General features: G+C 36.1%; 1 protein-coding gene and 1 long non-coding RNA gene across 5 annotated transcripts in view; one reads left to right on the plus strand and one right to left on the minus strand.

Annotated features, from left to right (window-relative positions):
- Window positions 1-27,101, plus strand: part of PREX2 (phosphatidylinositol-3,4,5-trisphosphate dependent Rac exchange factor 2) — a 171,268-nt gene extending 144,167 nt beyond the window's left edge. For all 3 annotated transcript variants that reach the window (XM_010405115.4, XM_039548323.1, XM_010405116.4), the window contains 4 exons: window positions 28-218; window positions 11,980-12,082; window positions 18,800-18,867; window positions 21,687-27,101. In XM_010405115.4, coding sequence (XP_010403417.1) covers window positions 28-218; window positions 11,980-12,082; window positions 18,800-18,867; window positions 21,687-21,732 — 408 coding nt within the window. In that variant the 3' untranslated portion in view covers window positions 21,733-27,101. The remainder of the gene's footprint in view (window positions 1-27; window positions 219-11,979; window positions 12,083-18,799; window positions 18,868-21,686) is intronic.
- Window positions 356-21,730, minus strand: LOC104692828. 2 transcript variants are annotated; one of them, XR_002046732.3, is made up of 2 exons: window positions 21,578-21,730; window positions 356-10,353 (listed from the first exon to the last, which is right to left on the minus strand). It is a non-coding gene; the product is annotated as an uncharacterized LOC104692828 (long non-coding RNA). The 2 variants fall into 2 exon arrangements; XR_752420.4 differs by lacking the exon at window positions 21,578-21,730 and adding an exon at window positions 11,962-12,050.

The following is a 27,101-nucleotide window of genomic DNA, read 5'->3' on the forward strand; positions in this document are numbered from 1 at the left end:
TTAAATCTCTCTCTCCCTCTTTTGCAGCTGATGAGGCCTCTCAATTGCTTGGATGAACTTTACCGACTCATAGGGTCCTTTATCCGATCCAAGCGCACGGCTGCCTGTGCGTACACCGCATGCAGCGCTTCCGGAGTGGGATTGCTTTCGGTGTCATCTGAACTCTGTAGCAGGCTTGGAGCTTGTCACATCATCATGTGCAACAGCGGAGTTCACCGGTAGGACCATTTTTTTTCCTCCTTTTGTTGCAGTCAGTCATTCCATCATTGCAGGTTGGAGACTGCCGCTCTTTTAGAGATGGAGCTTATACTAAATATCTAATATCTTACACAAAATAGCAAACACACTTAGAAGATTTGTGAAATTCTAGAATTGTATTTGCAGCGACTGACAGAAATGAGCAGTACAATTTTTTTGGTTTGTGCAGTTGTAGTGAGATTGTTCCTCATTCAGGTCAGTCAGTAAAAGGCAGAAATCTTAATTGCTAAAGTAGAAAGAGGAGTGTTACCTAGATGAATAATACGTACTATATTGAACTCTTAACACAGGCAAGAAATGCTGAAATTTGTATTTGCTTTGTATGGTACGGGGAGTAATAGTAGAGCTTGTTTCAAGGAAAAAAGATGAAACATAGGACATATGCATTTTTGCAGGTATACTTTATCATAAGGAGAGGTTCAGCCTGTAGAGCAGTTGATGTGTTTAACACAATACCAAAATATAGACTGACCTATAGTGAACTGAACTTGATCATCAACCCTAAGAGATTTTAATAGACAAACATATTTATGACAATAGCGCCATCACAGAGCTTTCTAGCACTTAATATATTTGTCACAGGCAGCAATACATTTATGCTCCAACTGGGCAGATTACAATTTTTTGGTACATTGTATCAAAAAAGCAAAGACTACAATTGGAGAGGGGGAAAAACCCTGACAAACAAAAGAACTAACATAACAAATAGTCTGAGCTAAAAATATGCTCTTTTCATAAGAATTCCAAGCTGTAGATCAGGGGTAGCAGTATGTTAAAAATGCTGCTTAGCTTCTGATCTGTGCAAGTCCTTACTTTGGCAGACTTTGTTACCAATACCTTGTGTTAGAATGAACATTACTTTCTCCTCCTTTTAAGTAATATGCTTTCTTCAAAGGAGCCTTGAGGAGAGGAGAAGAAAAAAGGCCATTGCAGTACAAGCTGCAACGCAGATTATCAGGCATGAAAAAAGGAAAAGCTTCATATACAGCCAAAACAATTCAGTTGTGTAGAGACAGTGTATGCCATTTGAGAGTTGGCAACAGACTATTTGTATTACTCTCTGTCAATGATAGAAGTGTGTATAACATACTGTGTACTGTACTTAACTTTAGGGAAAAGTAGGAAAAAGCTTTGTTATGTAACACTAGTCAATATATCAGACGAAGATGGAAATACTGTATAGCATGGGCTGTCATGACACTGTTGTTTCAGAAGACCATGAATCTAGACAGCTTTTCTCTTTGTCTTGCTTTCAGTTTCATGTCTTACGTGATCAGAAGAGACTTTGGACATAATTCTGACAGGTTTTTTTAAGCTGAAAAAGACTGCCTCTGGGTTTCATCACCATTTCATGAATTTGTCAGTACATTTGTGCCAGAAATTCTGATTGTTTAAGACTATAGTCAGAATAACTTTAACAGCCCAAATAAATTACTACCCTCCGGTGTGTGGGTCACAAATTATTCAGAATAATTTGGTGACTGAGTAAGATATGGTTTGCTTAAATCTGAGCATAAGTTTTTCTAAGATAAAAATAAATTAGTCATCAAATTTCTGCTCAAAACTGGGGCTAATTCAAAGGTATAAACTCTTAAATGTCTATTTAAGTGTATTTTAAACACACAAAAAATTAGAAAACCAATATATTGGTTTTAAAGACTATATTATGAGCATGGGAATGGGATTTAAAAGTGTTATGTGTGGGTTTCCTTCTGGATGTTAAAGGATTCATCATCATCTATTTACATAAAGTAAAGGTGCAAGATGCTTTTCTCTAAAGCATGAGTAGTTCTACTTTACAGTGAGTCCATTTGAGTTTTGGTACAAGATACTGCTACTTCATTTGTGCATTAATACTGCCTTTGTGACTACCATCTGTTCAGAGAAAAAAACATCAACTCTTGGCATTATCAGAGATATTCCAAGATAGGCCCTCCAGGAAAAGGAATGGACTAGTTAAAAATTTTTATAGGTACTCAGGGGTTTGTACCTGGAAGTTCAGAAGAAAACTCATGTATTTAGAGACTAGAAGGGAATAATTTGCTCTTCTAAGGGAAAATAAGTCCCTTTAAGTGGTAAAAGCTGAGAAAGTTTTGTAATAACAGTTTCCTGAAATTACTGTGGCACATGCAAACTGGATGGATGAAGAAGCTTTTCCTTAGCGTTTGGAGTCATATAAAGTCACTTCATGTACTGTTTTCTCTTTCTGGTCTCCCTAGGCCAAATCTCTACAGCCCAGTACTATGTGGGCTTTGCTTTGTGGCATTCTGAAATTGCCTTTGCCCAGACAGAAAGCTTGCTTTGTTTCCAGCTTGTAGGTTTGCTCAATGATTTTTGTGCCCAGGATTTCTAGTGGTAAATTCTGCAGTGTTTTTGTGAACCTACTCCCCTTGTTGCTCTCAAGAGTGAAACAGTCTTGCAGCAACATGAAATTCTGTGAGGAGGACAGAAGAGGAAAGAATAAGATGCTGGGTATGACCAAGTCCCATAGACCCAGAAGATTTTGCTTTATGCCTGCAATCTTGAAGGCTAAATTTTTCTGTTTGTTGGAGTAGTATTTAATCAGGGCAGATCATTTTGCAAAATAGTGCTTCTTAGCTTGTAAGGTAGTTCTTTAGAGTTCAAGCTACTAATTTTCAGTTAGAGGGGATATTTATCTCTGGTTGTATTCAGCAGTGTATCTGGCTTTCTGTGTTCTTAGAAGCAAAACACTGTGAAGTCCGTGATTGCAATCAGTTGCAGAACTTCACATTTTGTAGGCCAAAATCAGTGGCTCATGACTGGTTTTTAAAACTAGGCCATGGATAATAAATGAGTTGAAAACTGGTATTATCTACAGATGCTACTAGATAAAGATGTGAATTGTTCTTGCATATTAAATTTTGAAAATCTACTCATTTGTCAGTCTTTACAGCTTAAAAATGAAGCTCAACTTGGAGCAAGGGTCCCCCATATTTTCTTTTTAAAAGCCTTCATTTTAGCCCAGTTTCTATGATTGGTCTTCAAGGGATCAAATGTCTGAGAGTCTGTGGAAGAGTACAGGGTGCTCTATTCATAAATGTCTTTTGTTAATGGGGAGTGGGAGCTGAGCAAGGCATTAATCTGTCAAAAGTTTAAATATATTTAATAGATTTTAAAATATAGATATATACATAAATATATATACGCATACATATACACATATATGTATATATATACCTTCCCTCACTCAATTTATCCATCTCTTACTGAACTTACTGGAGAGCCCTTTCTGTGTTCTCTCACTTTTGGTGTCATGGGTTGACAGGGGGCAGGGGGAGGTTCTGCCACCGCTCCTACTCACCAGAAGCAAGTCCCAGATAGCTTGTGAGGGAGGCCCTGGGTGACAGTCCAATGCAGAAGAGGCCAAGAACTAGGAAACAGCAGCTTTGTCTGCTTTGACAGTGATTGCTGATCTCTGGATCAGCAGTGTCTTGGTTTCTGACTTCTCTGTGATCCATATTAAATTGCTTTTTACGCTGCACTAGGCTAAAACAGCTTGACAGAGTTCATACTTTCATCCCTGTATCCAAGATAATGCTGGGGATTTTGAGTTGCTGGTGATTGCTTTGCTTTGATTTTTATTACGACAATATGTTTACCAATTTACATTACAGCCTGCAATCCTATATCTATTTCAGACAGCAGTTCTTTTCAAATACATTTTGAGCACCAGAAAACCAAGGACAGGGTAAAATAAGTCTCTTTAACCTTCACTGTCCTAAGTGATGTGTGAGTGCTACAAACCCCTCTTGGATTATCATAAGCGAACATGCCTTGTTGATCAACAAGAGGAGCAGAGATCCAAACTAGTTCAAGAAATCAATAGTTTGCATTTTTATTTTACCTTTTTTAACATTCATAATTATATTTCTGCCTGCCAGCCAGCTGTCACCCTGTAAACAATGCTCTGCTTTCTTTACTTTTGTTCATTCTGTTTGAAGTTGAAATCAATCGGTACAAATGCAGGTGATGAAAGGCACTTTTAAATTTTATTGAATCATGATTCTAGTTCCTGCTTGAGGGAGAAGAGCAAGACTGCACTGCACAGACAGGTCCTAGCCTCTGTTTGCCAAAACGAAATTAGGTGCAGTAGCTGCAGAAATCTGTTCAGGGACCATAGGCCTTACAGGCTCAAAGGAATCATTTAAAGCACCCAAATGAAACAAACCCCAAGTTTATTTAAATTTTGCATTTCCTGGAGGAGCAAGAGAAAAATCTTCTATAATCTTGATCAACCCCAGAAAAATCACTGTCTTATTTCCTTTTCTGAATTTTAATTTCCCCTCCAGAAATACTCTCCTTAGTGTTACCATCCTTCAAGCAGTGGGGTTCTGGCTGGCAGACACTTGGCTGAACGATGAGGCAGGTTTTGCCAAGGGTTGATTATGCTGTCTCCTGTAGCTGGCAGTGGTCCTGCAATCCAGCTAAAACCTGCTTCATCTTCCACATTGCAAAGCAGAGTAGCACCATAAGCTGTCCACCATGGCCAGCTGCCTTTCTGTGAATCAAATGAAACAAGGCGAAAAATAGGTGTTCTGGATTTGTATTTTTGACATTCTATGATAAGAATTCTTCCTTTTAGATTCAGAAGTTTTCCTGTAAGAATTTAGTTCTGAGCCCAGCGAGTGCATGCTACAAGGAAAATCCTTGGAGTTTTGCAGCTGTATTTAGGCTATCAACTCCACAGTAAGAAAGCTTTCGGAGATCGATGGGACTACTTTCAGGAGACAGGTTAGCACAGACTGAAATCTAATCCATACCCTTCTCCAGCCATCTGGCCTCAGCTGGGCATTTAGTCCTGCTACCTTCCCATTTAGTCAAGATGCTCTTCTATTTTTTACATCTGTTATGTCTATGTTATGTAGTTCTGTTATGTCTGCCTACAATTAGTGTATTTTTATGATACCATACCCACTGAGCCATAAACAAACTTCTTTGTGTAAAATTATTTAGGATAATAGAGTATTACATTCTGCACTGGTTACTACCTAAAAACAGTTAAATAATTTTTAAATATGTGAGAATTTGTCTTAAAACAAATAGTGTCTTAGCACAAATAGTACTATACTGTTTCTACAGTAGTAATTGTTTTAATTTTGATCTATATTTGCCTTTCATGGGCAAGCTGGTACATTTTTGCTTTGTCATCTTTATAATATCTAATACATATACTGGATGGATTATAGTCTTACTGTTCTCATGCATGTTTTAAATTCTGAGACACTGTTTTGTTTAAAATGCAATCTGAAAATGAAGAGAAGTGCATAAAATGCAGTAAGATAAGATGGATAGAAGTCATTACTAGTATGGATTTCAAGGTGTGCTTTTTCTTGACTTGGTCTTCTTTTAACATTATGGATGTTTAGTAGCAGGGCTGCCACACAACACTATTACTGTGCTCTGTAGAACCATCCTTCTATGCTTCAGTTCCTGCACTATTGCCTAATTGGCAGTCCAGGTCTTTGAAACTGGTGTTTTTCTGCAAAGTCTTCCATGTTACAATAAAAGTAAAACAGGACCTCTTGAACAATCGGAAATTAAAAAATTTAACCAGGTCTTCTTTAATTTTGGCATGAAGAGAGGTAAGTGAATAGCTTGAATTATTACAAGACAGGAAGTAAATTGCAATTTCCTACCAGATTTACTTGCCTGTTTACAGAGGAAGAAACCTTTAATGGAAAGACTTGCTGCACAGAATGAGAGAGAATGGCCAAAGCTGGGGTTTCAGATGCCTTTAGATTTTGTTCGTTTTTGCAAGTATGACTGAAAATGAGTAAATAAAAGGCATGGAATACTTCTAATTTTTGGAAATGCTGTTCTTTCATCAAGCAAAGAGTATTTAGTAGTGAAAATGCTTCCTTGCAACATTTCCAGCTGATTAGAGGTGGTAAGATCTTACAGGAAAAATGATTGTGAAAAGATGCTCCCTGCTGTTTTTTAACACTGACAGATGATGTGTAGTGAAAAGAAGTGCCGTTTTTTACTTCTTAATTTTTCTTTGAAAATCTCTCTGTTTTAAAGAGTTAGAATAGTTACATTTATTTCTGGAAATAGATTGGATGACAATAATCGTTCAAGCTACAGGAAAAAAATCAACATTACCTCCTTCATGTTTCATACTTCATTATTAAAAATTACTAATATTGAACCAAATACTCCTGATAAAAATATGTTTGTAACCTACAAAGGAATTCATTAACCAAGGTTAAGTCTGATATATGACTAATAGATACTTACCTCCCAAGACTGATTCTCTGTCTTGATAAATTTATGCCATCTACTTCAGCAAGTCAGAAATCTGTTGGTAGTTTGCGTCTTAAGAAAGCTGGTAGAGCTGGGTTTGATTATCCTGTCACAGGATGGTGGATGTATGCCTGATAAAGTGAGTTGGGATACCTTTATTCTGAGGTTCGCACAACTATGTAATCACAATGGTGCCTTTTGTGAACGAAACCCCTGCATGCTGATGCTTAATGGATAAAAGGCAGAAAATCCCTTTAACATGGACTGCACATGCCCATTCTGTTCGGTGATGATGTATGTTCCACAGTTACTTTTGAAGTGTTGTTTTTGATTCAGAGTGGAATAAATACACTTGATGGGCATAATAATGATGGCTTTCTGTATGTTGGACTAGTCTTCAGTGGATGGGTTCCGTCCAACACTGATTTTAAAGTGGTGGCCTTTCCACACTGGCAACATCTCAGCTTCACAAAGATTCATAAAAGGACTAAACCTAACTAGTTAGGTAACCTAGGACTAACCTAGTCCTGAACTCCAGCAGAGTTCACTGTAATTGTGAAATACAGGATTGTAGTTTAGTAATGTATGAACTTCATGCTCATTTTCTCTCTAATACTTAATGGCTGGCCAAATTTACCTCTACTGAAAAGAAATTCTGTTCAGCAAAGTTTCAGGGTATGGGCACAGAGAATGCAAGCTTCAGCTTTACTTGCATGAAGACATTCTCACAAGGAGAACAGCTTAGAACTTATGGGAGAATCTTGAAGTAGGCCTGCCTATACTTCGTATGCCTATTTCTTATAGTCCTGAACAACATTTGTCCTCCTTTTTAGTTTTTTTGTGTCTATTTTCTTCCTTGGGTTGCCCATCAGAATCAGTGCATATTACCCACATCGCTATTAATTATAGACAAATGTCCCGAAAAATGTTTACCCCAAAGTGATTAACTTTAACACTAAGTTTTTAATTGCTGCATGCCTTGACTTAAATAATATTTGGTCTATACACATTAATTTAAATGACAGCAGAAAATAAAAAGAATTCTTACCGTGTAATTGGTCTAAAAGGTGGTCAAACCATACCATCATAGATATGATTAGCTTATGATGTACAGGAAGAAAAGTAATTAAGATAATAATAATGGCATTAAATTACATGTTGAATATAAGCCTTAGATTTTGATTAGACTAAGCATACATACACCCTTTTAGTATTTTTTCCTATTCACATAGTTGGAACATAATTCATTTTGACATCTCTGATTGTAGTAACTACTAAACCAATTTGTTTCACCTCATCTTTTCTACTCAGGGCATTTTTCTAAGGGATGCTTTGGTGCATTTTTGGATGTAGAATGGCTGAAAGCCTAATTGAAACCTGAGAATGAATTGTATGGTTTAGATTCTTTTTACTCTGGTAACATTGATACACACTTTGCTGCGTGGCACGTCTGTTGGTAGTGAACATAAACTCAAATTGTTTTTCCTTTCAAGTGACATTAGACAAGCTGTTGTGAAATAATCAGTTTCCCAGAAAATTTCAGTCTGTATTCATATTTTACAACTCCATTTTTCAGTACAGATGTGCATCTGTCCAGCTGATTTGCAGCCCTTAAGTGAAAATCACATCCAGTCAGAAACAAATGGACTATTGGTGATAGAAAATTATTACTTTTTCAGTCATATTCAGAATGGTTTGATCCAGAAGTTGTTTGAAAGTTTGTGTTTAATCTTCACATCAATACTGTCATGACTGATGGGAGACTGGGGATAGCAGGCAGGAGCTGGGAGCAGCTGCAGCCCCTTCTGTTTCTTGGAAACCAAATGGATGAAATGAGGAATTCTCAGCCCAGTTGTCCTGGGAAATCCAAATGTCTCTGCCTTGCTGTTGTAATCTGTCAAGGCAGGGAATTTATCATTCTAACTGACATAAATTCTGAGATGATGAATTTGGGTCTTTTGTTTTTCTCGCATAAAAAAAAGGGGTGAGAGGAAAAGAGAGGGAGTCAGAACAGATTTTGATTTGTTTACACTTTATAATCTATGGACTTGGGCTTTATGCTTCCCATAACAGAATGTTATGAGGGTTTTTCCCCAAATAATTTCCTTGTTTGGCTTGTCTGGGCTGATTGCATCCAAATGACCAGATACTTTCAGAGGTCAGAACTGCTTCCACATTGCTTTGTAAACTTTAATACCATCTGTTTATCAGATCTCAAAATGCGGGAGAAAACTGGATTATTACACACTGCACACATTTGCTAACAGTCCTTGATATTGAACTTTGCTCAGGCCACCAGAAGAATCTTACAAGATGGAGAATAACCAGATTTCATATTGTTTAATAAAATTTTAGAAGTTACATTGGTTTAAATTTGCATTTGCTTGATCTCTCCATGCTTGGCAGCCCTATTGCTGAGGTACTTCCAGTTATGACTTTTCCATGTTACCATGTGATGTTTTGTGTGTGCATTTTTTTCTTTCACAGCTGGTGTCCAGGGCAGTTTGATATGTGAAAAGGGATATGTACTAATTAAAAAACTATTTGAAGAGCTGGGAGAAAGCACCAGTATGTAGAAAAGTGTGAGTCACTTCAGTATAGTCTCATGGAAGGTTAATATGATCAGCTTTATTAGAAGATTCTATCTCGCTGGTCTGGTGTTCAGCTAAACTGACACTGAGTGTTGTTGTTGGGTTTTTTTAATTTAGAAAATAGTAACCTTATTTCATAATCACAGGACAAAAGCCATAATCTATAATTTATATTTAACTCTGCCATTCATCAGACCTTTTATGCCACATGAAAGGTCTGATGAATGGCAGAGTAAAATACAAACTATATAAATTTATATTAAAAAAAAAAATATATATATAAATAAATATAATTAGGAGGAACACGAATGCTGGTGATACTAAATTGCACCTCAGTGAAACAGTATATGCAAATGCAATCATGTCTCTGATGCTATTTTAACAATTTTTAACATCTGTTAATGAATAAGGTTTTTTAAAAGAGAAAACAGATGTATCTAACAAGCATTACTCTAGGATTACACCTCAAACATAAAATGTTCTATTGAAGAGGTGTTATAATAATTAACATCATCACTGCTGTCATCATAAGTGTCTTTGCTACTAATTTCATAGGATATGTTAAAAATCTTACCCATAGAATCACTATTCTTACTTGCCATGAAGTGAGATCTTTAATTTTAGTGTATGTGTTTCAGAATTGTACTGTAGTTGTTGCCTACCTCCAAAGCAGCCTCTTGAAGTAATCTTTATTACGCTGTTTTGCTCTGTCTCTGCTTTTCCCACTCTGGTTGTCTTTATCTACACACTTGGCAGCCTTATTTCTGAATCATGGTTGGTATTGTCCAAATGGAGAGGCCTCATAATACCCATGATCGCCAAGCATTTCATCAGGTTTTGGATAGGGAGCAGCCTGGCAGTCTTTTTCAATCACAAAATTGCACTTAATTCTTCAAGATGACCTTCATTTAGAAGGTTCTTTTGTTAGTTTTGATTCATGTGTGCAGAATCTAATTTTTTGGTCACTCTTAAGGGTTCCAGAAGATGGGATTTATGGGAAACTTGGCTCAGGAATTGCTTGCTTGAGAGCTGTGCATTGCGCCCATATGACACCTACTGAGAAACTTTTTGCCGTTTTTGTTTGGTTTAGATTATACCCGTCAAAGACATTTCAGATACTTTTGCTTGTCTCCATTGTCAGTAGAACAAAGACTCCTTTGCAGTCTGCTCTTGAAGGTTGCATGTTTAAATTTTGGTGCTGGCAAATATTATGAGCATGTACTTTGTACAGTATTTCACTCTGCAAAGACAAGACAAAAACACATTTAGACTCATGTTTAGAATTTCTAATCTAATATTTAGCTATCTTACACCTTAATCAAACACATAACAGAAAAGATCAATACACTTTTGCCTCAAGTTAATTCTGAGGTCAGTGTATACAAGAAACTGGGGAATGAAAACTATCTCATTACCAAGGAAAATCACTTAGCTTGTAAATTTTTAATGAAAGGCCATTAATAAAGCTACAGATCAAATTTAGTATCTTCTACACTCACTTCTGTGAAACTTTTTGCTGTCCAGAAATTAACTTAAGCAGTATTTAAAATGTGTCGGGGTTTTGGATTTTTTCAGTACGAAAATAAGTAGACACATTTTTCCTCCTACAGATCTTCTGCTCAGCAAGATGAGTGTTTGATTGAAACATATTGTCTGTTCCGCGTGCATATTATAAACTATGCAGAATACTTTGGTCAGGATTTTGCCAAAAGCATGCTCAAAATTATATATTAATACTGTGTCTTAGTTTTATTATTTGAACTTGAAAATTATAGCTTTTGTCAGGTTCTGCTGAGGTTGAAGCCTTTTCTGTACAACCTGTCTTTCTGGTTGAAGAGATTTGATGATTGCAGTACTTTGATTGTGAAGAGAAAATCATCAAGCAGGTTTCTGGTGCAGAATAGAGCCACTCTCACCTCTTGGGTGATAGCAGCCCTCAAACATGTTCTTTCTAAAAAGTACCTGTTTTACTCCGGTTTTTTATTTTTATCCATGAGTTTTCTATGGCTTTGGTCTTGGTTTCATGAGAAGCCAAGCATTTGTTCTTGTCCTCACCATGACAAGGAAAATCAAATGGCATGTCCAAAATGACTTTCCCTACTACTTCTTGCCTGGTGTGCTGGCAGGTTGTCTGTCCTACAACACGATCTTCAGCTCTGAAACTTTTCTGGTTGCTCTGACACAACAGTGACAGCCTTTCTATTAGATGAGCTATCACAATCAGTTTTTGTCCTCAAGTGTTTATTTGAAAAAGATTGGCAAAGCGGCACAGGACAGTTCATTTGAAGGAATGCAGTTTTCATCTATTTTCTTTTTTGAAAAGGGTAAATGTCTCTTAATTTTGCACTGCACTGATGTGCCAAGGGAAAAACCAAGCTAAATTAATTGTAAGAGATTGGGATCCTGGTACCAAAGCCTTGGTCAGCTTTAAGAGGGGAGGGTGAGATGTAACATGCAGAAACCACCTAAAAAGGGATTTATTCAATTACAAAAATTTTTTTTCTTGGGTTGTTACTCTCCAAGTTGTGCACTTGCCAAGCCATAGTTTTTAGTGTGGGGTTTGTGTGTTGGTTTTGGGTTTTTTTGGGAGGTTGGGCTTGGTTGTTCGGGGCTTTTTTCTTAACAACAAAACAAGACAAATGCATTTGATTGTAAGTCAGCAGGAACACTTGTTACACTCAAAATCTTAGAAACGTTATACTGTTCAGGCTAATGCCTGCATGGGTGAGGGAGGCATACAGGGCAGGTTTACTATGTAATCTTTTTATTTTATTTATAACTTTTTTTTTAAAGATAATTGATTTAAAAGCAGTTATTTTAAGGAGATCTCCTCTAGCAGATAGCTGACCTCTGTCCCCCATTGCAGCTGCACTCTGAGTGTCACCCTGGAGCAGGCGATCACGCTGGCCCGGAGCCATGGGCTGCCCCCTCGCTACATCATGCAAGCGACGGACGTCATGCGCAAACAGGTGAGGTGCTCACTGCGGGGACGAGCTGCACGCTTCCAAACAAGACGTGCAGTCATCAAACAGGAATGACTTGACCAAGCATTTTTTAGCCTCCATCCTGCCTTGGTTTCACCTTACATCAGAATAGTCTGTTGAGTAAGACAATCTTTATTTTAATACATATGATCCACAAAAATAACTTCAGATTATTAACTGTTGTCAATAGAAAGTGACTCATGCTGAATTAAGGGGATGTGTGGAAGGGAAGGAGAGAAAGAAATACTATTGTTTTTAATTTTCCAGGCAAGATTCCTGAGGACAATGTCCTTATGACAAAATAGTGTTTTTCACTCTTTGGTCATAATAGGATATTAGAATTTTGAGGCTAGATTTAGATATTAGGATTTAGAGGCTGTTTTGTTGATAGATTACCACCTCAACATGAACTCTTGGTGCTAAGGTATGCCAAAAATACTAGATTAAAAAGTAATATCAACTGAAAATGGGGGATACACGTTACTGTATTGGCACAACATTTTCTAGAATATCTTGTTATCAGAAAATACTTTCAAAAGGATGTATCTTGGAAGGAATTCAGAGGAGGAACATGAATGGTCCAGTGGTTGTTAGACAAAGCTTACAAACTGAAGATTAAAGAGCTCAGCCTGTTCAGTTGATGAAAGAGAGGTTGAGGGGGGACTTAATCATTCTGCATGCGTATGGAACATATATCCCAGCCTGTGGTAGCTTTCAACCCCACAACAAAATCATAAGCAAGATACAGGATACACTCAATCTTGAAGTGGAAAAAACCCATAATTAAGTATTGTAACAATTAATCACAGATAAGACAAGGTTCATATTTTCTGCGTTTTAGATGACATCTAATTTATTATTTTCATTAATTTTGCTACATATTTTGCGCAACAATCACAGTTATCAGAATGATTAAGCAGCTGTGCTTTATTTCTAACTTGCTATAGAGAAAAATATGCATATGCTAGGTGTGACCTTTAGTCTGTTAAAGCAGTTTTGTGGATAGTCTCAAACCACAGATTCGCATCAGTTGTATGTAAGTGTTGCTGCTGAGCATGGGTACGTCAGAGTATTTAGTTTCATTCCTTTTTATATTGGGCTTTCACTTCTTTTGGTGCATAAATTAAGTTTCTGTGATGAATAAACACCCTTGAGGTTCTTGAATCAGGTCATGTACATCTGCTCAGGAATTACAGCTTTAAGTTGACTTGAAAGCTACTGCTTTATATGGATAAACTTGCATGTATAGGTTGGTATGTCTGCTCCTGAAGTTCTAGACAAAAGACAGATCTGCATATTTTGCAATCAAAAAACATGGTTGCAGGGGTTTGCATAAATCTACTTGTAGGATGCGTTCTGTCAAAGTGTACATTTTCAAAATACAGGTCCAGGCCATTTTAAAAAAATGCTGATTCATTTTTGGATCTTCTGCAGTTTATTTAATGAAAATGAAAGACGAAATGAAAGAACCTCACATGGTTTTCAGCAGCTGTAGCTGTACTTGCTCAAATACAGATGTGAAAAAAGGCCTTTCGGTTAGGCCACATTCTTTGAAGTAAAACAGCAGGTCATCAATAGCTGTTAAAGATGCCAAAATCTCAATACCACACACAGACACCGCAGAAAAGTGTGCTAGTCTATCTAGACTTTTTTCACACATTCTTTCTCTTGCAGGAAACCACTATGGCATTTAATGGAGTAATAATCTTTTGTTGTAATTTTAAATTAGTCTTGGAGTTGTGTAGTAGAAATATAACCCTCCATTAAATTCTAAATGCTTTGGAGTAATTTCAACAATACACTATGGCATTTTCTAGAAACCTGTTCGGATTTAATGTTTAAATTATCTGTAGGATTTAACTGTCAGAATCATAATGCAGGCCATAAAACTTGGAAGAAAAAATAATAAAAAGTCTTCTCGGGGCTTAATGCAGATCATTTAGTTAAGGGCAATACATGTGCCTTTTTCACATCAAACAAACAAACAAACAAATTTGTTATCCCATTTACACACTAAACCTTTTGTGGAATAAAGATATTAGCCACAGGGAGGTGCAAGTCAAAGGACATCTATTCCATCTGTTCCTCAGCAGCATTAACTCCTATCAGTATCAGCTTTCCACAAGAGGAAATTATCTCTATTCAAAGCTGATACGTTTTCTAACTTGGTGCATCAGTACTGAATAACTGGCGCACCTGATTGAATGGATGACATCAGGAATAATTTTTTTGTTTTCTTAATTGAATGAGGTCAAGATCATGTTGAACAAGACTAATAATAGCTCCAACTGTATTGTTGGAACAATGTTCAAAGTAATTGTCCTGTCAGTTATAATAAGAGAACAAGCACCTGGTCTGTGAGAACTGAAGAAGAGAGACCAACTTGTGAGGATGGGTATGACCTTGGGTCTGTGGGATGGCTTTAGTTAAGTGGTTTTGATTTATTTATAAAATAAAAAATTAGTCAAAACATCCCAACTATCTTTTGGTAACTTCTTATCTTGTGTATATACTCCTGCAAGCATCTGCACAGATAAAATACTGTGTAAAGCATCCTGACAGTGTGACTTAGGGATGCAGCAAGGAGTGGAGAGGACAGAGGCCTAGGAAAGGAGCTGCAGGAGGGCAAAGAGGTCTGAGGAAAAAATATGACTAAAAGGCTGATAAATAGAAAAGGCCAGAAGAGAATTTATGTTGACTTTTAAGTGAGTAATCATGTTTTCATGCCTTTTTTAAAGTAAAATAACAGCACAATATTTTGAATAATTCTTATAAGTACTGTACTGATTTAGAGCTTTTTGAACAGGTCATAAAGAGAATCTGTGTTTTTTATGTGACTGGGTCTTGCTATCCTTAAATTAATGTGTAGCTTGAAATCAAACCTATAATTTTTAAACGTGGCAATGAGAATACTAATTCATATAGAAGAGTGCAGATTGATGGTGTTTTAGACCTGCCATCATCTTTCACCATTGTTCTGGCAGTACTGGTATGCAGAGGGTAGCAGTCTAGAGTCATGTAGCACAGCTCTCCCTTATGAGACAAACCCATGAGACAAACAGTGATAATTAAGAATAGAATTGAAGAAGTATAAATCAGCAGTATATTGAAAGAGAAATGGTATAATGATGCTCAGTGGTGACAAGCAAGTTGCTAGTAATTCTTGGAGGCTTTTCCTTAAAAGAAATAAGAATGTGGTGGTTTCAAGTAAGGTTTAATTTGTGCCCCAACTAAACAATAAATTACATGATTATATAAAGCTAGACTCCTTTTTAAATCAATGCATTTGATTTATTATGTGAGCAAGATACTAAAATTAGTTTGTCTAGCGAGTGATGCAAGTAAAAATAGGCTTGTTTTGTTCTCAGAGGTAGTCACAGCACTGACGTCCAGGATCAGCCTGTGATTAATTTAGATAGTTTTTGCAAGTATATGTATATTCTGGCTCTCACTGCTGTTAATCGTGTGCCAGTCTCAGAAGTCTGTCATGGTGAGATTTCTTTATTATGATAAAATTTTAGAAAATGGCACCAAGAAAAGGCCACTGTAGGTGCTGAAGGTCTGGACTCAACATGTCTGAGTGTAACCAACAGCTATCCCTATGTCATTCCTGGCAGACATTTGCTGTATCTGTTCTTAAACCTCCAGTAGTGGGGACTCCTGCGCAGTGCTTCCCATGTGGTCTGTTCCATAATTTTCTAAACCTTTTCATTGGGATGCTTTACTTTGTGCCTCATTTAAGTGGCTTTTTTCTTCTATTTTTTTTCCCCTACAATTCCCATTTTCTGTCCAATATACCATAGACTTAGTGACCGGATTTTCTTCCCTATTTAGCAGTAGACTTTTAGCATTTCAATTGTTTCCAGAAATGGGGCATCTGGCATACTATGGCCAACCTGTTCCTGTGTTACTACCCTCATCATAAAATATTTCTTCCTTATATCTATTCTGAATCTACCTTCATTTAGTTTAAAACCATTACCCCTTGTCCTATTGCTACAGCTCCTGCTAAAAAGTCTGTCCCAAACTTGATTATCATTTCCCCGATAAGCCATCACTTGTGTACATGGAAGAAATCAGTTCATCTCATCTGTCATTTTTCTGTTGTGTTTCCTCAACTAATCATTCTCCCTATTCTCCACTGAACTCTTTTCAATTATTTTATTAAAGATGAGAAGTAACTCTGAAGAATTACAAATAATCTTGCAGGAGTTTGTGATTGAGCAATAACATACTAGATGAAAATCAATGTAAATTACTCTTAAGTGAAGGACACTGGGGAAAAAACAAACCCTAAATTCACATTCAAAATAATTGACTGTGAGCTTGCCATTCCATTTCATGTTCAAGACCTCAGGATACGAGGAGAAAACATCAGCTCAATTTGCAGTAGTTATCAGTAAAGCAGAAGTTATAATGGTTTAGGCAGGGATAGATGCCAAAGTAGAAATCATGCTGTCATGACCCTGAATTTTGAATTATCTGATGCTCTTATCCCTTCCATAAGGATATAGCATAATGGAAAAGATTCAGAGAAGGTCAGAAAAAAACTTAGCAATGGTTGGGAAAGCTTTATAGACAGAACAGACAGAAAGACAAAATAATGTAGGACTGTTAAGCTTCATGAAGGGGGAAACAGACTTCTAAAGAACGTGTGTCACAGGTAGGGACTGACCATTGTTCTCACCAGTGAAGGACTAAAGGCATCAAATGAAATTGTCAGATTAAAACAAAATTAAAAGAGCGGAAAGCTGTAGAGGGACTTTTTACATAGGCAAGGGGTAATGGCTTTAAAATGAGAGTGGGCTTAGACTGATTCTTCATTTTAGAATAAATTTTAGACATTAGGTTTAGAAAAAAGCCTTTACTGTGAGGGTGGTAAGGCACTGGAACAGGCTGCCCAGAGAAACTGTAGATGCCCCATCCCTGGAAATATTTGGGGACAGGATTAATGGGGCTTTGAGCAGCCTGGTCTAGTGCAAGGTGTCCTTGCCTATGGTGGGAGGTTGAAACTAGATGATCTCTGAGATTTTAGGAACCCAAACCATTCTCTGATTCTTGATGTAACAAGCCAAGATTGTACCAAAGATGTGGATCTTTGACAAGAAGGTTAGTGATGTGAATTTATTACTGGGTACAAGATGAGATGGGAAAGAAAAGAGAATCACTAAAGTTGATTAAATACATACTTGTTGAAGAAGAGAGGAAGTATTCAATGACTAATGACTGAATTCTGGAGGAGTTTCTGGAGAAAGATGTATGTTTGTCATGGTTGGTAGTTATGTGCCTTTGCAATTTTTGGAGACAATCTTCCTGAGATAGATGCAGCTCTAGTAAAATAACTTTATATTCTGCCTTAAGTTTTATAGGTACTCTAGTTATTTTTTCTATCTTTATCACCATTTTTTTTTTTCCTTAAAGAAATGTAAAGACACAGTATTTTTTTGTGGCGCATGTTGATTTACATACAATCTGAGAGCCTATCTGAGTGTAAACAGCCAGCCTTTTTCATATTTTGTTTGAGCCCATGACAGTGAATTAATACCTTCTCAATTACCTGTGCACCTGATTTCAGTCAAATGAAAGATCTAGTCAGTCTTGAACCAATTATTATACCTCTTTTACATCATGTGCATCTGGCACTGCAGCTCTGTTAGAAATGTAAATTATCTTTAATGCTTCACATCAACCTAAATTACACTGTAAGAATTCTGAGGTTATACAGAATTCTGTTATTTTGTCCTGAATTTAGGTAGCACAGAAGGAGAAACAAATGGAGAGTCAGTGTATTTATTATTGACAGAACAAGTAGTTTCCATCTCCTTTAAAACGATAGAAAACCTAGTAAGTCTAATGGATATTTCTTTATTATGACTACTTTACATCAATAAAACTGCACTTTAAAAGCCAGACCTCATAATTCAAAAACTTTACTAAGTTCTTTGGTATGTGTAAGCTGGTATGTTTGCAGAAGAGGGTGTTTTTCACAACAGTTCATGGTATATGAACATTGTGCATGTTTTATCCACTTCCTACTTACTGGATGAGTCAGTGAGACAAAAGTACTTTCATTATTGTTTTTGAAAGGATCAACTGAAGTAGAGAGAGACCAAGTTTTCTTTTGACCCTGCTTTAAGCAGGGATGTTAGACTAAACAATCTCAGGAGGTTCTTGCCTATTTGTTTTGGGATTTTTTGTGATTCTGTGATTATAAAGGAAGTTCAGGACTTCCATTGTCTAATCCTTATTTATTTCCTCAATTTAGGCCATTTTTGTAGTTTTATTAGTATTTTCATGGGAAATTACCTGTAATATTTGTTTGTTCAAAAGTTCATAGGAAATAGGTGACATTTCAGAAACCAGCTTTATCCATGACTTCTACGCGGAATGGTGACAAAAATCAAACAAATTGAAATGAGATGTGTTTGGATTGTTTTAAACCTTAAGTGTTAATATTTTAATGAATCTCTTTTATATTAGCAAGATGTATACGTATGCATTTATTTAGTGACAAAGTGGCAAGATTTTTGTTCCTTTATTTCTTTAACTTGTTCCTCACCTTAGAAGACAGTAGTTGTTTTGGGAGATTAAACGTATGTGTTAATTAATTATAATCAATACTTATGTTCATCTACAAAGCTCAGAAAATTTCCTAATTTGTTGTGGGATAAATGAAGCAAAATTGTTGTATTTCTTCCACAGGGTGCGAGAGTACAAAACACCGCCAAGAATTTAGGAGTGAGGGATCGAACACCACAGTCTGTGCCAAGGTAACTTGATTCTTTGTGTCCTAGACCATGATTTTTTCTACTTTGTGCCAAATTCAGTCCCAGCTGCTCAAAAGCTAACAGTAACCATTGACTATATTATGCTCTAGTTGGTAAGATTTGGCTCTTAATGTACATAAAATCAGTTGCATTCGTAGCCATACAATTTTACTTCAAGTGATTAGTTGCAGAAGTCCAGGCTATGTAGCACTTCAAAACATGCCCATTTTTGAAAAATGAAACCTAGTTCATGTTAATTATGAAAACACTGGGGTAAGTACTTAATCACTTGTACTATTTAGTGGGTTTAACTAGATCCATAACCCCATTTTAATGAAATATTGTACTGCAGTATCTCAGCAAAATCATGTTCTAGTTGCGTTTGGGGATGATGTAGTCTTTCTTTGTCTCTTTCTGAAACATGCATTACAATGAAAAATGACTTGTTCTATATTTATCCAGCTTTTTAATGTTGTGATGGATTTCAGGTACCTGAAATGTTTCTTTAAAAGCACAATACTTATAAATAAAAATAACCAAACAACCATGTTCTTAATATGATCTTAAAATGGTTTTAGTAATCCAGAACTAATTTAAACTGGGTTTTACCAATTTAAACGTAATGTTTTTGTTGACAAATGAGAACACATTGAATGAGCTAGACACATAAGTGAAATACGTAACATATCCACTGTGGTGTTTAAATTTCAGTAAGGAAACATGGAATTAGTAAAACCTGATAGAGATGACCATGTGAATGTGATTAGCTTAGGCAGTCCGGGACCAAAGATCCCTGATCAGCTGTCTTGCCTTGTGGGAGTCCATGGCAATAAAGTAGCATTTTGTTACATTAAAAGCAATTAAAGCATTACTGGGAGAAAAATTTTCATATTTTGAACAGTATGATTTGTGCCTTAAATGAACTCCTTCATGACATAATTCTGGAGACAGCCAAAGAATTCTTGCAACCCAAACTTTTCCCATTCCAACATGACAGCGCATTTATCTAGATTCAGAGCTTTTGTGATAAAGGAAAAATCTAAGTTCTCAAAAATAGAAACTTAGCAATGAGATTTTTTGGCTTTGCATATGTGGAAAAAAGACTGCCTCTTTCCAGATGAAACTCCTACAATGTAGCACAGAAAAGCTGAAGAAGAATTATGAGAACATAGAATAGGCAGATGTACCCCGTATGCTTGCCAGTCAGCATCAATAGCAATATCCCAGAATATCCCAGACCTCAGTGGTCGAGGCATTAGATGCCCAAGTCAGGATAGTAATCAGCAGGATACTTTTGATGTATAGCTAAACAATACTATGGGTTCTCAGTTCTCTACTTTGAAAACAATTTTATATTTGGTTTCATTTAACATCACTTGACAGGGTTCTCTTGTTCTCTGCAGCTGCCACTATCTCTGTGTTTTCTTAGCTGATCTGTTTGTACCAACTCAAATAGTTGCTCCATATATATTGACCCAGAACAGGCTATTTCTGCTCTATAGCATCTTCATCAACTTTAGATCCTTAGGGGTTTGTGCAGCCTTATTATTAGTTTGCTTCAGAATTCCTTTATACCACTTGCTCTGAAGACAATCTTACTGATTACTGCTTTAACCTGAAGAATACACAGACCTTGGTACTTGGGGCTGAGGTTTTCTGCACTTTGCTCCACAGAAATTAGATATTGCTAAAACATCATCAAGTATTAACCCCACTGCAATTGCTTGGATGAGATTTAATGAGATGTAATTTTATCTGTCTTTCAGCTTCGAATATTACTGCTTTATTATGCCAGCAGAATCAAATAATTTAACCCGTTTATTCTTCTCTGCCTCCTTGTCTGTATAAAGATCAGACCTTCTATTGCCTTATATATGGCTCCTAACAGATGTTTTGGTGTCTGCACAATGTGATCTTAAAAGACTGTGTTTCTGAATCTGCCATATGACTGTGTTGAAGAGCCCAGTGATCTTCAGAACACATTATGGTGGAGATTTCTCTTTGTTATTCCTTCAGTGATACATTTTCCCAGAGAAGTATGTGTAATCTCCAAATGAGATCATGTCTTGCTAGTTCTAATTTCTGTGGTTTCAGAGGAAATACCGTATGCTGGACAGGAATACAGAACAAGGGGTGTGAGGTCAGAATGATTGCCTTTTATTTTCAGTATTTCTATCATTAGGCTAAAGTTTCAAACACCTGTTAATGACCAAGTCCCTGCAGAAGGGGTTAATCGAAGTCCAAAAGCCTTAATAAAAGCAGTGGCTATTTCAGTCTGTACTGAGGTAGTCATTTGAACCGAATCTTACTGCTGTTGACTTCATCCATGAAGAAACAGAGGGGAGAGAGTTTAAAATCTGCATGCTATTGTCACTTATCTGACACCTGTCTTAGGTGCTTCAAACAGCATCTGTTTTTCAGGGAGCTGTTTTTAGAGTGAGGTTTGACTTGGCCAAGACAAAACAGAATTGGAGGCAATGACATTCACCAAGCAGCTTTTCCAACTGAGAAATCCAGGGCAACAACTGATAATTGGATTAATGAAGGGATCTTCAGTGCAGAAAAATGAAATATTTTCTATATTGAAATGTGTTTGTAAGACTGCTTATATCTATCTATGTGTTTTAATGATTCCACTTTCAATGTAAACAATAATGTTCACAAAGAAGATTTTATTAATTTTACTTTGATAGTATTAAACTGAATTCAGTACCTTTTGTTTTGCAGTGCAGAAAGATGTAGATTTAGTTTGTGTTCCTTAAATTTACTCATCATAGTAATAACCAAGCTCTCAGAATAATTGCTTTGTTTGTCATTGTCAGATTGTACAAGCTGTGCCAGCCACCACCACCTGTTGGAGAAGAATGAGGAGAACTGCTTCAGAAAACAATCCACTAATGGCCTTTAGGATACTGGGACTGTATAACGAAAATCCTACTGCACTATAGCAATATGTCCCTGCAGCTTTGATAAATAAGAAAAAAAAAAAAATCTTTTGCTCAGGACAAAGAAAGAAATATCCTAAATATTACCTACTGGCATTGAAAAATGTCTTCCCAAAAGCATTTCTGAAATCTGTGCACTCCAGCCTTACACTTCCTTGGGAATTTTACACTGGAATCAGATTAATTTGTTGTGTCTTGTTCAGCCACATGATAGGTATAGCCAGCAGCTTGAAAACAAATGTCTTGTTCAGAGGCAATGTCTTCACTTGTACACTATGCAGAATGTGTTCTTGTGGAAGCCTAGATAAACTAGGCTTGATAATTAACATGCACTTCATATGGGGCCCTTTGCATTTGATAAAGCTTTTTTTCCTGTCACTATCATAATTTCTCAGAATTTTGACATTACTGTTTCAAGGATATAATGTAAGTGAGGTTTAAAGATGGAAAACTCATCTCAGAATTGTGTTTAATGGCTGCAGGCAGGTGCTTTGAACAGTGTGTTTGTAATCGGTAAACTCAGACATGTCTGAAGCAGTGCTTGTCACACTGCTTTGGAAGGAGGACCTACCTGGCATTAGGAGTACCTAATGGTGTGGCATAGAAGGTGAAGTTTTGCCCTTTTGCAGCTGCCATTATAACGAAGGAGAAGGATGAGTCTGATCTTCATCCACTGGTCCGCTGAATTTCAGACTCCAGTGGATGTTTTACATTATTCCATCTCCGCATTTCAGAGTTTTCCAGAGCGGTGTATATTCATCTATAGCACTACACTAACAAATCTACATAAGGCAGAGATGAGTCAGTATTGTTAAACTGGAAATGACTGGTTTGAGTTAAAGCATAGTTTGGGGTTTTGATGTTTTATGCTACCATTTTCCACATTTTGTCAGAATTGTTTTGTATAGCATCTCAGTTCTTTGAAATGGTAATTGTTATAGATTTATGTTGAAATTGTACTAACTATTTAGAGAGCCCAGGGAGAATTTATCTGCATTTGGCTGTTCTTCTGGCCAAAGAATTTTCAGAGAAAATGCCCCCAAATGAGGATTTATATATGAACCCATTAAAACAAAAACTGTATTCTGAAATAGTACTACTTGTAGCAGTAGCGACGTATTCCATTAGGGCAAGACACATACTGTTTGAATAAAATTTATTTTTTTGTACAACAGCGGCCTGTAGTTATGCTGTAGCAATCAAACCTCACAACATAATTTTTGCAATGATCTCAGTATTTATGAGTCTATCAATCTACAGTGAAATAAGTGAGAATTCGAAAGGATCTATACTCTTGAAGAGAGTGGGGTTTTTTTTATAGAGGATATTTAGGGAACTTGTTACTTTTCTCCAAAGGAGGAATTAGAGCTCCTACCTTTTTCAGTATTCTAAATGTTTTTACACAGACTTTAACTTTGCTAAGAAAATAAATATTTTTATATATCCACAGATACATATGTCTGTGCATATACGTACATTTCAATACATGTATATTTATGTTGTCATATCAATTACTGGTCCTACCATAAAAAAAGAATGTTTGCCTTAAACTATGACAAGACGTGGTAATGAATCCAGTAACAACTTAACCTTTGTGCTTTAAAGTTTACTCTCTTTTGTAGTTACTGGAAGCTATTGAACTATGATATTTTTGATTAAAAAAACTTAATACCCAAAACCAAAATCCAAATCAGAAAAGAAAATTTTACTTTTAAAGACTTTTGTCTAGCATGACCTAATGCTTATACGTAAGAAAGAGTTATGTTTTCTATAACTGCTGTTCTAGTCAGGATCTCATACTTTCAGACGTGTTTCATTCGGAGCAGCAGAATTGGCTACAGTAATTCCTGCTCCAGGCAAAAGCACCAGTATTTTCAGTTTCTGCTTGTTCAGACACCCGAAGTACAGAGAAGCCATAAGCACCTCAAGCCAAGGGCGTGCCGGTGTCAGCCCGGCTCTGAGCTCACATCTTCCTGTGAGGTTTCTCCACATGAGGTTTGATTTACTATGAGGGAAGTCAGCTGTTGGCTGCATGGAGCTGCTGAGCCTGTATACAATAAAATAACATAGAGGAAAAAGTCTGTTGCATGCACATGCATTATTGTAACTAGTCATTGCTTTTTTTATATAGCATGGAAAATGGTAGGAGTGCAAATACTCCAAAATAGTCTCCCTGTATAGTAAGATAATTTCCTGTTTCATTTTGTTGTTGAAAGCATGGGATAATAGACATTGTAAGAGACAAATAGTTATATGCCAGTCACTGGACAAAATTCTTTAGCTATTGTTTTATGAATGTGCATCAGAAATCTTTACCTCTTCTTTTGGTATCTAACTTCTGGTTCTGTATTCCTTTTTGCCCCCTCTTGAGACAGTTTTCAAAAACCTATTCAGCAATATGAGCTTATTGGTGTCCCATACTGCAAAGTAAAGTGTCTATTCAGCCTGGTGTCAAAGGAGCTGAGAAACTTAAGATCTGGTTTTCTGGGTTTACAGATAGAGCATAAAAATAGGATTCCACAGTAACACACAGAATCACAGAATCAATTAGGTTGGAAAAGATCTCTGAGATTGTTGACTCCAACTTATAGATCATCGAGTCCAACCTATTTTCAGAGGAAATTGGGCAAAAATGTCCCACTCACTCTCTTTTAAAAGGGGGGGACTTGATTTCTCAAAATGTTTTTCAAAGCCTGGAACACTGTGTCATTTTCACACTGCTTTTCTTGTCCCTCTGCTTTCAGAGCACACTGCACATTCTAACACATTGACTTCTAATAACACTAGATAGACCTTTAATAAGTCCATTCTTAAAATATAAATTTACATAGGTTCATTATTAAAGCTGTTTATCTTGTTCAGTATATATATAGCATGTATTTATTCCTTATACAAGGTGCACTTGCAGCGTAAAAAAAAATCCATTCTCATCACAGTATGTTTATCCTCTTACAAATTTTTAAACTCACAGGTGACAAGAAGAGATGACCAAGAGTGATGATTTATAAGAATTGTATCACCTATAGCTTCTTAAATCTTTGCTTTGACAGAAACAGGTTATGTAGCCTTTTTTTAACAACAGTGTGTTGTACTGGTTTAGGGAAAGCATTTTGTATGTAATTTTTACTTTTTCACCCAAGACAAGTATAATTCTTCTGGGAATAAATTCAAGGATCTAGAGGCATACATTACCAAATACTACCATGATTCAATGCTAGTCTGTGGGTGATATATAGGGGATTTAACAACTGGGAAGGGAGGGTTACAGGCCAAGGAACAGCTGAGTTGCCATGAGTTGCCATAGCATTCATGCTTGGAGAAAACATAGATTTAAGTAGAGCTGAGGATGTTTGGCCTATCTTTGTAACCATTATCTATGAATAATAGGATGTTAAACAGTCCTTAGTCTATTAAATGGCCATTAATTCAGTCTAGTTCCCCAAATTAGTTATTTTTTAATACCTATATTCCTTGTAGATTGTAAATGTAAATTAATATAAAAATGTATATAGTTCAGTTTTTCAATGTCAAACTTTGTGTTTAGAGATCCATTTTAAAGTAAATATTCCTGCTGTCAGATGAAGAAACCAACCAATTTCATGTCCACTGAGAGAGTTGGAATCTTTAGTAGCTTTTTGGGTAGATTTCACTGGGTTTTAGCAAATCATCAGGCTTTTGGATTGGTTTGCATCTGTTTATTTTAATGCAGTCAGTAGTGGTCAGAACTGCTCTTCTACTGGTTTAGAGCCAAAAAAATTAAACTTCAGTCAACAATGATTTATGGTAGTCATACTTAATTTCATTTGTTAGAATCCTTTAATGGAAAAAAATGAACCACTTTTATAGATCTGGTTTTAGCCAGAGAAATTCACTAGCAAACATGTTTTATTAATTCATTGTCAGATGTAGTTTATGTGTGTGTGTATATATATATATATGTATGTATGTATGTATTTAAGACAATTGCCTGAATGTGAGTATACACATCATGGTTAAGCATGATGCTCAAAAAAGGAAAGTGTCTTTCATTTATTTTCATTTAAATGAGAAAATCAGTAAATGCAGTATATATCTACATACTGTTCCGTACTCTTTACTTTACAGCTCCTTCATGGATATGTCTGCCAGCATTTTATGCATATTTTGCACCATTTTTGTTTAACATTATGAAAAGAGCTAATGCATTGACTTATGTATTTTATCTCTGTACTTGTTGATAAATGCAGGTAGTGCTTTTCTAATTGTACTCCAATAGTACTCTGGTAGTGGTAAATTAGATGTGCAGTACATACCTGACTCAGGATATCTGGATTTTTCATCATTAGGTTTTGAAGTATAAAAATATACTGAACTCATATTTTTGTATGCTGACAATTGTGTAGGGATTTTTATATACTGTATATATCAACCAAGTTTTCCTAAAGAAAATTTATTATTATGAATATTTCCCTTTTCCTGCTAGAAGATGTGGGTTTATGTTTTATTGTTATGTATGTATAAATGAATATACAGCATGCACAGTCATGCAGATGTTAACACCGGTGAGAAATTTCAGATTGTCTAGAGGCTAATTGAGTTTTTCTTAATGTTCTTCTCTAAAAAGAATATCTCCATACTAGAAACCTACTTTAGAAATAACTTCAGTTTGAAAGTCCAATAGTGTGTTCAAAGTAGTTGGGACATTTCTGCAAGTACTTAGATTTGGACTTTTGTGGGAATATCCATGACATCATCTGTGTGTGTATGTGTGTCCTATCTGCAGTACCATATGCCAGATTTAAAAGACTAAGCAGCCTTATTAACTTCTTTACACCCTGTACATAGTATATGTATTTGGTTATACTTGTGTTACACTTTAAAAATGAACCTAATTTCTGCATTGAGTATTGCACACATTTTTCAAATTAAGAATATATTTTGTAACATCTCATTAAGCACAAGAGACCATTACTGCTTTGAAATATTACGTGTAAGTACAGCCATATACAGAATTTCTCAGTCAGCTTTTGTTTGAAAACGATCAAACTAGCAGTTCTGTAGGTAGTTGAGTTTATTGGAAGTAACCTTTGGAATTAAAGATCCTTGGAACATGGATTTAAATTACTTTTTCCTTTATTTTGTAAAGTGCCTCTGTAGCATACTTTGAATCAATACTATATTGATTATGGGTAAAACTAATACTGTGTACTTTTAGATCTCTGGTTTATTTTTTTAGTTACATAGTAAAGACTGGAATCATAACAATGTATTACAAAATGTCACACAGCAATAAAACCATTCATAATATGGCCA

The sequence above is a fragment of the Corvus cornix genome, chromosome 2, assembly GCF_000738735.6.
Source record: "Corvus cornix cornix isolate S_Up_H32 chromosome 2, ASM73873v5, whole genome shotgun sequence".
Lineage (NCBI taxonomy): Eukaryota > Metazoa > Chordata > Aves > Passeriformes > Corvidae > Corvus > Corvus cornix.